The 12,795-nt window shown below is 43.6% G+C and overlaps 1 protein-coding gene across 1 annotated transcript; it reads right to left on the reverse strand.

The window, feature by feature from the left end:
• Window positions 1–7,533: 7,533 nt before the first annotated feature.
• Window positions 7,534–11,658, reverse strand: dohh (deoxyhypusine hydroxylase/monooxygenase). Its single transcript, XM_007898692.2, has 4 exons — window positions 11,337–11,658; window positions 10,180–10,256; window positions 9,465–9,699; window positions 7,534–8,451 (listed from the first exon to the last, which is right to left on the reverse strand). The coding sequence occupies exons 1-4, from the start codon at window positions 11,632–11,634 to the stop codon at window positions 8,132–8,134; spliced, it is 930 nt and encodes a 309-aa protein (XP_007896883.1). The 5' UTR covers window positions 11,635–11,658; the 3' UTR covers window positions 7,534–8,131.
• Between the last annotated feature and the right edge of the window lie 1,137 nt (window positions 11,659–12,795).

A 12,795-nucleotide genomic window follows, 5' to 3' on the forward strand; every position in this document is an offset into this window, starting at 1 on the left:
ACGTACTGTACTGCGCTACTTAAAGCTGCCTTTTACATAATTGGGAGTGGTGTTTGGTATCGCAATGTATTGGAGTGTTAGCCCAGGGCTGTGAGGTCAAAGTCTTGTCGTGGGATCCAAACCCACAACCACAACCTTCTGACTCAGGGTTCGAGAGCGCTACCATCTGAGCCACGCTGGGAATGTAGGATAGAGAGATATTCCCGCCCCTCCCTCCATCATACACTGAGCTACTGGGTCAGTTTGGCTGTTTTGCACGATTGCTCAAAAAAGAGTTGACAGAAGATTTACTGTATTTCTTTGAAGTTCTTGTGCCACTGAAACTCCAGTGACTGCCAAAGTAGCACCGTGCTTTATACAGGCAGAAGTTATTCATGTCACTTGCGCAGTTTAAGAGACTGAAGTTCGGTTGTTCCAAAGTTTTTATTGCCTTCTAAGATGGAGTTCTAGTCCGCTGAATCACAGGCAGGTATTAAATCTAATAGGATCACATTTTCAATAGAGCTGTGGTTTTGAACAATCTTCCTCAGTGCAATCTGAACAAATAGATACTTGATCTGAACATAAATAAATAATTCTAGCGTTTTAATGTATTCCTTTTGTGTAGAAATCCTTCCTGGCTATGACATTACCTGGACAGCTTCTTTACTGAGGTTTAAACCATGTTGCTTTCAATCTAATGACCTGTTATTTACTTTGTGACAAGCTACAGGGGGGAGTGAGATCCAGGAACAATAATATTCTCCAGCCTGGCTTACATAATGGGCGAGCCATCCATATCGGGTAATAAATGGGCAATAAATACTGAACGAAAAATGTGACTGAATCTCTGCCCACTTGCAACTTACCCCCGCAACTGTTGCTCATGGTGAAGCTCAGCAAGACCATGTACACGGCAAATAGCTCTCTGCGTGTCACAGGGACATTGAATGTAAGAACGAATGTCAAATTTGTACTACATATTGATTTGGCTGCTTGTTATAGAAAGGACATCACCGTGCTGACAACAGGATATCCACCAGCTTGCTACCAGGGAAGATATAATATAATGTACATTTATATGATATCGCGCCCGAGTGAGGGGTTGGGTGGTTGAAGAGAGTGGGGTAGGGGCTGGAGAGTGATGCACAGCAGTTTGGTAGGGTAAACAGAGACCCTTTCTGTTGATCGGTAAACATCAGCCGAAGCGATTAAATAAATTAAGAAGCAAAGGGGGGATTGGAAGAAATTTATTTGCACAGAGAGCTGTTAAGACCATGGGCTGATAAAGCTGAATCCGTAACAGTGATCTTTTTAAAATATATTTATATACATTATGTGTGTTAAAAGCAAAATAACATGTACTCCATCCAATCCCCTATCAATTACAATGTGTTCAGGAGGTTGTGGGCTTGAAGCTCTGTACTTCCCCTTGTTTACATCTCGCTGGCAATGATTGAGATGAATTCTGTCAGTGTTCAGATTGAAAGTGAAGGGTTTTCCCTTGAGCGGAGGATGTGATTGAAGGATTCAACGCTTTTTTTTGTTACATGTTTCCTTCCAAGCAGATCTGTAATAATAAACCTTGCGTTTGATACAGAGCCCTTATCACGTCGCTGAGATATCTCAAAGCGCTTCACAAGATGTACTGTGAAGAGAATTGACTGTGTGTTTTGTGGGCGATATAGATATTGCAACCTGATCACACAGAAATTCGCAGCCTGGGTGGACAATTCCACCCATTAATCTGAAGCAGGTCAAATAGACAAAATAATAATAATAACAATAATTAATAGTTATGGTCGCATTTTGATCCAGCACCTTGTGCTGCCAAAACAACTCACAGCATGATCGAGACGTCTTCAAAGGTTTTTTTTTACTAGGAAGTGCAGCTGTATTTTTACTGTGAACTGCAACGACTGTGTATTTTGTAGGCGAGCGCGGCAGCCAATTTGCACACAGCAATGCCCCACAAACAGACCGGGAAGTGAATAACCATTTTCTTATCTGGAGGAAATTATTGAAATAGTGTCATGATATCTTTAACGTCCACCTGAACAGGTAGATGGGACCCTTAACAGTTGATCTGGAGGCTGGCATCTCTGACAATGCATTGCTCCTCCAGGGTTGTATTGGAAAATCAGGCAATTAGCCTCGTCTATTTACTATTAGCTTAAAGTGCTTACAAGGGGCTTGAACCCACAACCTTCTGACACAAAGATGGGAGTTGTACCAATTATAGTTAACAGCCAGTCTGACACCCAACTCAAGTTGTGGATGGGACCCATGTAAACAAGAATTGCTTTAAATCTTCTCTCTCGTCATTCTGCAGATCAAAAAGACCCTCTTCGGTTCAAATTGTAAGCCGTTTTTACCTGAATCACATAAATGATATGAGTAAGAACTTGTCGGTTTTGACTGTGCTTCTCAATGACTTTGCTACAAAATGTTGTTTAAAAACAGCTACGAAAGTGGAAATGTTTGTTTAAAACCAAAGTAATCCTTTCACTGATTTCAGTCTCTCGCCTCCAGGTCTTATGTTCCATCTTCTGGATTTCTGTCGGGTGAGGGTGGTGAGTTGTCAGTTACCTAACGAAATCTCAATCTTTTCATTGCGAGTTCTAAATGTGCTCAGCTATCAATCAATGCTGTGTTTATGTACTGGTGGTGATGGTAAGAGAGGTTCTAGGAGAAAAAATGGAGGCAGTACTGGTGATAGGATAGAGTGGGAGTGAATCTCTGCGATCTGATTGAATCCTGATTATCGGTATAACAATTTCTTCATTTAACACCGAGATATCGTCCACTCTCATCTCTTCGTCGATCTGCTCCATTTGCCGAATGTTCTCTTCCTCAAATTGGTTATGGTAATGGTGGCCCATGATATCGTCCAACCAATCGTCTCGCTCTAGGTCAGGTCCAAAGATCCAATCTGCGGTCAAACGCGAGATAGCTTTGAAGTTAAAAGTTAAAAAGTTCATGTTCTGCATCTGTACGAAGTCAATGGCTCACTGCAACAGGTTCACCGAATCATTCCTGATCGATCACTCAAAGAACATTATTGTATTTTTATATAAGAACATGAGAAATAGGAATTGGAATAGGCCATTCGGCCCCTCGAGCCTGCCCCGTCATTTCATACGATCGTGGTTGATCTTCTAACCAAATTCCATTTACTCGCCCTATCCCCATATCCCTTAATCCCTTTAGTTTTTAAAAATCTATCGATCTCAGTCTTGAATATGTTCAATGACTGAACAGCCACAGCCTTCTGGGGTAGAGAATTCCATAAATTCACCATCCTCTGGGTGAAGAAATGTTTTCTCAACTCATAATAATAACGTTATTAGATTATTATTTAATGTGACTCTTCTGTTTAAAAGGCTAAGTCAAAGAAAGCGAAACATTCTCACACAGAACCCTATCAAGTTTAAAATTACATTGAAACCGGTGTTGCATTGTCGGATATTTGAAATACATATCAACAATAACTTGACTAAGAGTTTGTAAAAATATTTTCTGATAATTGTGAACATCGCCAAATGCAGAGAACACAAAAAGCCACAGATGCCTGGTGTCTTGTAACCTATTTCATTTGTATTTAAAGCTGTAGTTTTTGCAGAACGCAGGTCATTAAGTATTGCCGTTCTGCTATATACAGGTATCAGTAAACTACCAACTATCCAGTAACTATTTATATTACACTTGAATTGTTTTGACGCTGTATATTATAAAACACATAGTTTTGGCAAGCAGAATCGTAAACTTTGAACATAACTTTCGACCACGCTATCCTACTCCACCGCTTGTCCTCCCACCTCAACCTTCAAGGCACTGTCCTTGAATGGTTTAGCTCTTACCTTTCCCACCGTCTTCACTTCGTCTCAACGAATGGCTTCTCCTCCACCCCCCGTACTGTCTCATGTGGTGTCCCTCAGGGCTCTGTCCTCGGTCCCCTCCTCTTCACCCTCTATATGCTCCCCCTCGGTGACATCATCCGCAAACATGGGGTTAACTTCCACATGTATGCGGATGACACCCAACTCTACCTTTCCTCCTCTACTCTCAACTCCACGACCACCGATGTCCTGACAGCCTGCCTGTCCGACATCGAGTCCTGGACGAGAGACAACTTTCTTCAGCTCAACGTGCGAAAAACCGAGGCCCTCCTGATTGGCTCACGTCAGCGCCTCCGCACCTCAGGCGCTGACACCATCAGCATCCAAGGCTGCACTCTCCACCTCTCAAAGCCAGTCAGGAACCTCGGCGTTTTGTTTGACCCTGAGCTGTCCTTTCTCCCTCACATCCGCACCACAACTGGCACCGCCTTCCATCACCTCCGGAATATCGCCAGATTACGGCACTACCTCACCCCTCACGCTGCTGAAACCCTGGTTCACGCCTTTGTCACCTCAAGGCTGGACTATGGGAACTCTCTCCTCGCCGGCCTTCCCGCCACCTCCCTCCACAAGCTGCAGGTCATTCAGAACTCTGCAGCTCGTGTACTGTCCCGCACCAGGCTTCGGGACCACATCACTCCTACCCTCGCTCGCCTCCACTGGCTCCCCATCCCCCAGAGGATTGATTTCAAGATCCTCATCCTCACCTACAAGGCCATTCACGGCCTTGCTCCCTCCTACCTCTCCAACCTACTATCCCCCTACCTACCTGCCCGTACCCTCCGTTCCTCTGGCTCCGGTCTGCTCCACGTCCCCCGCCCCAACCGCCCTACTATCGGTGGTCGGGCCTTCAGCCTCTCAGCCCCGAGGCTCTGGAACTCCATCCCCCAGTGCCTTCGCCTTGCTTCCTCCCTTTCCTCCTTCAAGGCCGGTCTCAAAACCTTTCTCTTTGACCGAGCCTTCAGCTCCCCTCTCGACTCTCTTCCTCCTCCTCGCTCCCTCCCTTCCCTCCCCTCACCCTGACCATTTCCCCCCTCCTCTCTCCCTCCCTCCCCTCACCCTGACCATTTCCCCCCAATGCTCGGGTCATGACCCAACTGTGCAGCGCCTTGGGACGTCCTCCTGACGTGAAAGGCGCTCTATAAATGGAATCTTGTTGTTGTTGTTGTTGTTGTTTAATGCTAATTTTACATATACATCAAGTGCTTACTGATTGTGAATAGTAATAATAATAATCCTTGCATTCGAGACTTCTCAAAGCGCTTTACAGAACATGAATTGACTGTATATTTTGTGAACGAATCGCGGCAGCCAATTGCACACAGCAGCGTCCCACAAACAGTCGTGGATTGAAGTGACCAATTTATTATTATTTTTAAAGTTATTGTTGCTGGCAACCCGCAGTTAAGCGACTTACCTGCAAAGTCATGAACCAAATCTTTGATAAGATGTCCTACGATGGCATACGCTACAGCCACAACAATCAAGCCAGCCAAAAGCAAGTAGATGACATGTTTAGGAAGATGAATGGCATCCCTCGAGGGAGGCTTGTAGTCTATGTACACAATCTCCTCCTCTTCCTTGGCATACTGGAAAAGGTGCTCCTTTCTCTCTGGGATATCAGTTGCATTTTGTGAATGGTTCGTAAAGGCAGAGCTCATTAGTGTTCCCACAGTCGCACTTCCCAGCTGCATTGTACTCAACTGAATAGCAAAAAAAGATACAACCCCATACCGAAACAGCATTACGAACTGCCTATTCCTAAACACAGATTAATCCCTGGATCGAAGCCAGTCATTCTTTCCTTTGGCTCTCATAATCCCCTTCTGTTCTTAATCCTTTACTATCCCTATTCCTATTTCCTGCAGCTACAATGAATGGATCCGCGGCTAAAACCCTTAAAGTACTCCCAATTATAAATGTAGATGATCATTTGGTAAACCGGTCTATAGTTAATTAGTATATTTACTAAAAGGTGATCCGATACAAGCGAAAGGAGACAGGCCAGGTGGTCAGGGTCTGTAACTCCGGTTAAAACCTGATAAATATTACTGTCAAAAGGTCAGAAAATACATTTTTGATAACATGCAGGATATTGCTTTCCGGGGTAACAATCCCTTCAAAAAAAAATGTCGTCACTCAATCCACGATTGTTTGTGGGACGCTGCTGTGCGCAATTGGCTGCCGTGTTTCGCCCACAAAATATAGTCAATTCACTTTACAGTGTGTTCTGTGAAGCGCTTTGGGACGTCCTCCCGACGTGAAAAGCGCTATATCAAATGCAAGGATTATTATTATTATTATTACTCTCCCATGCAAATACTCTTCCCTCCACACTTAACATAAGAGTGTGTTTTCCCACAAAATAGTCACTCCATTTTAGCCTGTGCTGTGAATTGAGCTATGGTCACTTCCGCAAGAATGAGAGGCAGTCAGCCACAGTTTTTCGATAACTCCTAGCAGTTGTTTCAAGGATAGCTTGTTTTTGGCCAGGAAACATGAATTACTGTATATGAAAATGAAATATTCCTGGTACATTTCTGATCTATTTAAAGCTTTAAGCAATGCACTATAAAAGGGCTGGAAGACACAGTGTGTGTGTGTATGTGTTTGTGGGGTGGGGGCAGAAGAGAAAGCAATTTATTAAGATCAAGCTCATTACTTACCAGGGAATTTAACCAAATTAATTGCACTGTTGTATTACCAATTTGATCAATTAAACATCTCAAAATGTATCTGATGTAATGCAACACTTTTTTTGTACAAAGCATTATTGATTTGCAATCAAACTTGCCTTGTCATTGCGTGTGTCAGATGGGAGTATTTAAGGATTTATATTAAGAAGATTGTGTGTTGGCCGGAAGAATATTGTACAATGAGCTTGAAAGAGGTCAAGGATAGCGCAAAATAGGCCAAAAATATACATTGTGTGTAACTGGTATTGATTACATTACATTTAGTATTAAGTTTAATACTAAAGCTCCAGCCCTCAGAAAGAGAAAAACATAATTACATGAGTTTTGTAGATTCTATAAATATATAGTTTAATCAGCTTATGGCACAAATAAGCAGCTATAAATAAAGAGCTGTTAAAAGTACAACTAGTGTTGCAAATTTGAATAAATAGAACATAATTTGATGCGAGAAAGATTGATAAATGATTGATTCATATGAAGTAGAGATGTACCTCTATCTCTAACCTATATTAAACAAAGGTATCAGTGAGTCACTAAATAGAGTCTCTATTGGTGCTCACTGATTTTTATAAGATTTCCTTTGAGAAAACCACACAGAACTTTTTCGTCAATTTACTTGGTGAATTTACTGGATGTGGTGGTGTATGCTTGCTCATTATGGGATGTTCTCGCACCGCCAACTTCTGCAAATTAATTAAGCAGCAAAGAACGAGGTGTACTGTGCTCACCTGTCAAGTCAGTAAATTTAAACCATCAGAGAATCAGGCTTAGAGTATCTAAATACAGATCTCATCAGGGAGCACAATAATTCTCGGCAAAACTCTCTGGTTTGCACAGACCAAGTATCGACTGATACGAAGAGAAAGGACAGGTTTCACACCGACACTACAGTGCTAAACATCGGGGAAATAACAGGAGCAACATCTGTGATCAACAAGAGTCGACACAAAACCCTCCCATTGCTCGGAGATGTTTATTTTTAAGTGGCATAGTTCAAAATAGGTCGCGTTATGAAATCAAATGGATCTATTGTTTCTTGGTGATCAAGTGTAAACAGGGGCTTGGATTCTTGGGATATGTTTTCCTACAGCCAGCAAAATTTAACTTAAAACAAATGTAGGTCAGTCAGGTGGCAGAAAGCATTTTGAACACAAATGTGTGTTTATAAGCCTTTCCGTTTGATTTAGAATCTGATCACGTCGATATGTCTCAAAGTGCTTCGCAGAATATTCTATATAGTAACTGTATTTTCGGGGGGTAACTGGGTGGCTGACACATGTGGAAACCCATCACCATGTTTAAGAGTATCTGGGAATTCCATGCATCCCATCCACTTGTCGGCAAACTATGAACCTTTCAGATTAAGCATTGGGTAACACACATTCTTGAACGTTTAAGACGGAAGACTACAGGAAGAACATGTGGCACTGGTGATACACACAGCTTTGTACAGCAAGTTACAGTCTCAGGGTTTACTGTATTTACAAAGTCTAGTCCTCTTCATCTTTTATTGGAAGATGGTTTTTCAGTAGGTGAACAAAAGAGGTGTACATCTTCCTACAAATTATTTTTGTTCCATTTAACCAATCCATCTGCATACTGGAACTCCTGATTGTTCTCGTACTCCAACATGTCCAATGCCACCTCACAGCTCTCTTTCACCACACGCTCTCCGTCCTGCAGATATTCTTTCAACACCTGAATGCACGGCTCCTTGGCAATTGATCCCAGAGCCTCTGCACATTCGTGTCGGACCATGGGACTTTCATCCAGTTTTTTCAACGCTTCGATAAGTTGGGGAACGCTGGCTTCGTGTTGCATCTGACCGAAGACGTAGCCAATTTCGTGTCGGAACAAAGCACTGCCACACTGTAAGCCTGCGGAGAGGTAGGAAGCACAGAGCTGTCGATAACTTTGTTCAGAAACATTTGACAACTGTATGTGACTGGTCATCGACTGTATGGTACTCACAGGGTTTTAGAGTGAGTCAGTTATGTTATGTCATGTTATGTTATGGAACGATTATCGACAGAATGGTAACAGGCTGCTGGGCATTACTGACCCGTACTCTCCATATAAAAATAATGCTAAAAAATATTTTGCTTTAGCCACATCACACAGTGGTGGAAAATATAGAAACTTCCTGCATTAGCAACTGTTACAGGTGACGGCAGTAGGTATTTGAGCAAAAGGGCAGGAATTTGGTAAAGGGTTTCATTTCTTCGAATATTGCAGAAGTAGAGGGGAAAGTTACTCCCTTATATATACATATTATAGTAATATAATAATCCTTGCATTTGATATAGTGCCTTATCACGTTCTTCAATATGTCTCCAAGTGCTCCACAGAATATACTGTAAAGTGAATTGACTGTACATTGTGTGGGCAGAGCAAAGCTCCCCTGATCAGCCAACAATGTGACAGCACCCTCTACTGTACCTATATGACATTTCCATTTCATTTCCAAATGATATTAGTCAATATTCGTATATCCATACAGAACTCATTTAAACTTGTGGCTAAATTAATCTCTCTGCATTGCTGGTCACAGAATATCTTCTGTTTCAAATGGGGTTTTCTCAAATCTTCTCCCTGAAGCTGTCTCCTCTTTCATGCCAAAATGTACTTTTTTTCCCCCTTCCCCAATATCGAATCTGATCTTAACTACCGCCCCTGGATTTACTTTATTTTTCAAACCTTGGTGGTAGCTTTCATTCTGGAACTATTGTAGAAAATGTACAATATATAACTGGATGTGGAGAAAAAAAAAACACATAAAAATAGTTCATCAACTTCACTTTATGAAATGTCATTCCCCCCCCACCCCCACCCACCCCAATTTATTGGACTTGATATAATCACGAAACAAAAAAAAACTGACAGGACTTACCTTCGCCTAAAGCCAGAACTGCTTCTTCACTTCCAATATTTCGCAGAGCAAAGATAGCTCTGTATCGGTCAAACAAAGGAACAGATTCGTCCAGGAGAATGTCCCTCAACTTTTTAATATCTTTTTCTTGGGCTGGGGGAGCAGGGTCCACAGAGTGATATGGGTTTCCAGTTTGCTCTTTGTTGTTCTGAAGCCATTCAATGCGCTTTACTGCCAGCTGGCAAGTCTCAGCGACCTGTAAATCTCAATACAAAAGCAGTGTTGAAGGGAGCGTCACATAAGATGACGAGATATCAGAAAGCTTTAAAATTGCATGAGCATTGATCTTCACTACAGAGCAGGAAACAATACAGTACCTTTGATTGTAAAACTCTTTCTCTCTGTCCCCCTAAAGCCTTATTAAAATATAATGCACTACTAGGAAATAGTGAGGACATTTTTTAATCCCTCACTCTCTATAGTCCTAAAAAGCGCTGACATTTTGGCTCTGATACCCAAGTTCCAAAAGTTGCTCCCTCGTGTCAACCAGGAGTCATTTGGGAATTATAGGTTTGAGATGCGTGCAGAGCTAACGGGAGATCCGAATCCAAGTTCTTTGGGAAATTTGTAGCTTGGAATACCAGCCATTTGGCAACACTAGTTATCTCCAGAGGCAAGTTTGTCTCAGGATGTGGAAATGACTTTATAGACAACCCCATTGCCTGTATTATCTTACCTCTACTACTGGATCATGTGAGTATTGCTGCAATAATTCAAGGACTTCAGGTTTTCCTATGGCTCCCAAAGCTTCACCTGAAATAAAAACACATTGGAGCTTCACAAAAAAAAACTAAAAGTCGAAACAATAAATTGTTGGGCCAGGACACCAGGAGAGAGAAACTCCCTTCTCGTTTCCAATACTACCTCTGGATCTTTAACGTCCACCTGGAAAGGCAGACAGAACAGGACCTTGGTTTACCGTCTCACCTGAACGGAGGCAACTTCGACAACGCAGCGCACTGTAGTGGAGCGAGCGTCAGTCAGCCTGGACTGTATGCGAGCTCAAAGTCTGGATGGAGAGCGCAACGTGAAAAGCTCGATGGTTTGAGCTGGTCAGACGCCAGCAGTACCCACCCCCCAACACCCAACGCACACTCTGGCGTCCCAGAGACTTGGTTCCTCAAGCGCTCCGGGTCGCTACCCTGCGCGAGGGTCGGGCTACGAATGAAAAGTCATCGTCGCTGCTGTCGTCGTCGTCGTCCCTGCCAACCTGCGCCTCACACTTGCCGGGTAGCAATTGGGTAAGAAGCAGGACATGTCCCTCCTGGGGTGTGAGAGAGAGAGAGAGAGAGTGGGAGCGTGCATTCCCAATCCAATACACGTTACTTGGGATTGGCAGGTGTCGGTGGTGGTGGGGGGGCAGTGGTTGTGTGGGCGTGAGGGGGTGGTGTGGGGGGAGGGGTGCAGGGAATTCTCAGGCTGGGGGTTTGGAGACTCTCTGAGCCAGCAATAGGTGATGGGGTTTCCAGGTGGGTCAGACACCCCTCAATCAGTCAATCAATCAATCAATCCACCAATCAATCAATACACCAATCAATCAATCAATCCACCAATCAATCAATACACCAATTCATCAATCAATACACCAATCAATCAATACACCCATTCATCAATCAATACACCAATCAATCAATACACCAATTCATCAATCAATCCACCAATCAATCAATACACCAATTCATCAATCAATACACCAATCAATCAATACACCAATTCATCAATCAATACACCAATTAATCAATCAATCCACCAATCAATCAATCAATCAATCAATCAATCAATACACCAATCAATCAATACACCAATCAATACACCAATCAACCAGTGACTGACCGGCTTCATGCCTGACCATGGGCTCCTGGCCGGGGTCCTGCAGCACGTGGCTGAGCACGGGCAGGGCCCGCGGGTCCTGGAGCTGCCCCAGACAGTAGGCCAACTCGTGCTTGAGCAGCGCCGACCCGTCCCCGAAGCCCCTGGAGATCCAGTCGATGGCCTCGGGCCCCCCGACGTTGCGTAGGGTGAAAAGCGCCCGGAAGCGCTCCCGCAGCGGCTTGGACGCGTCCAGCAGGGTCGTGCCGACCGACTCCAGCGCCTCGGCGCCCAACACGGCTCCCTGCGCGGCGGCCGGCATCGCTCGCGGAGCAGTCCTCCAAGCGCCACCAGGTAGTCCTCCAAGAGCCCGGCGTCCTCCGCGCTCGGCCCGACACCTCGCTCCGTTGAGATGGGTGGGCGGGATTGGGCTGGTTTCACGCCCGTTGGGGGCGGGTTTTGTCGTACTGTGCGTAAAAATACGCCCATTGGGCGGGTTTTGTCGTACTGTGCGTAAAAATACGCCCAATTGGGCGGGTTTTGTTGTACGGTGCTTGAAAACACGCCCAATTGGGCGGATGCCTAAATTTTTGCACAATTTGAACCTGTAAATCTCCCCCCCCCACCCCACCCACCCCCACCATTTAATGAGTTTTTCATACACCGTTTGAAAACTACTAATCTAAATTACCCACTCTGCTACCCATAGTAGGCGACACAATAATATTGGGCTACTTTTGGGCTACTGTTTGGGTTTTCTTTGTGCTACAAGTGTCTTCATTTATTGGCAACCTGGGGAGGGGGGAAGAGAAGGAATGGGTCCCCCTCCCTCCCCTGAATGATTATTCAAGTTAGTTTGTCATTTTTAACCTTGTACGATGAGGTCTTTGGATTGTACAATTTGGAACTGTGTGTGATTGTGATTTCCTGGTTGGTTGAGTGACATCTCTGTCCTGCATTTTTTTCCCAAGTACTGTTTATCTTATTTGCCCTATTATTCCTCTTCGTGTTGCCTTTTCAAATGTATTCTGTTTGTAATGTACATGCTAAGTGCGCTTTCCTTTGGTGGTATACTTGCGTATTTGTGTTTTGCGGTTATTTTTTCTATCATCATTCCTTCCAAATGTTTTTCGCTGTTCATTTCATTCATTTCCATCACCAAATTACTGCATAATTTTCAGACTACTATTTAATAAACTATACTAGAATCCTTCTAAGGAGGGTGACTGACAAGCATACTGCCCCTTTATCTCAGAACTGCTGTTCAACTGCATTTGCAGTGAAACTCCCTATAATGTAGAGGAAGATAAAAGTACATTCTTGTATCCTTTTAATTATTTTAGGATGCCACCTCATTGTTAACCACAGAAACAGATGAAGGTCATTTGAAGCCCACCGTACCAGTTTGTTAGATCTTTTAATGCCCCCTTACCGTCATGAAGTATAAAGAGACGTCTCTTTTTTTAAATTAAAAAACAAACAA

Source organism: Callorhinchus milii, unplaced genomic scaffold (assembly GCF_018977255.1).
Source record: "Callorhinchus milii isolate IMCB2004 unplaced genomic scaffold, IMCB_Cmil_1.0 Scaffold21, whole genome shotgun sequence".
In the NCBI taxonomy this organism is placed as follows: Eukaryota; Metazoa; Chordata; class Chondrichthyes; order Chimaeriformes; family Callorhinchidae; genus Callorhinchus; species Callorhinchus milii.

Bases quoted from the DNA above. Each gene is read 5' to 3' on its own strand.
- dohh (XM_007898692.2), bottom strand. From the start codon at position 11,634: ATGCCGGCCGCCGCGCAGGGAGCCGTGTTGGGCGCCGAGGCGCTGGAG. The intron at 9,700-10,179 runs GTAAGATAATAC...TGAGATTTACAG, and splicing joins CACATGATCCAGTAGTAGAG to GTCGCTGAGACTTGCCAGCT. The intron at 8,452-9,464 runs GTAAGTCCTGTC...ACCTCTCCGCAG, and splicing joins AGTTCTGGCTTTAGGCGAAG to GCTTACAGTGTGGCAGTGCT.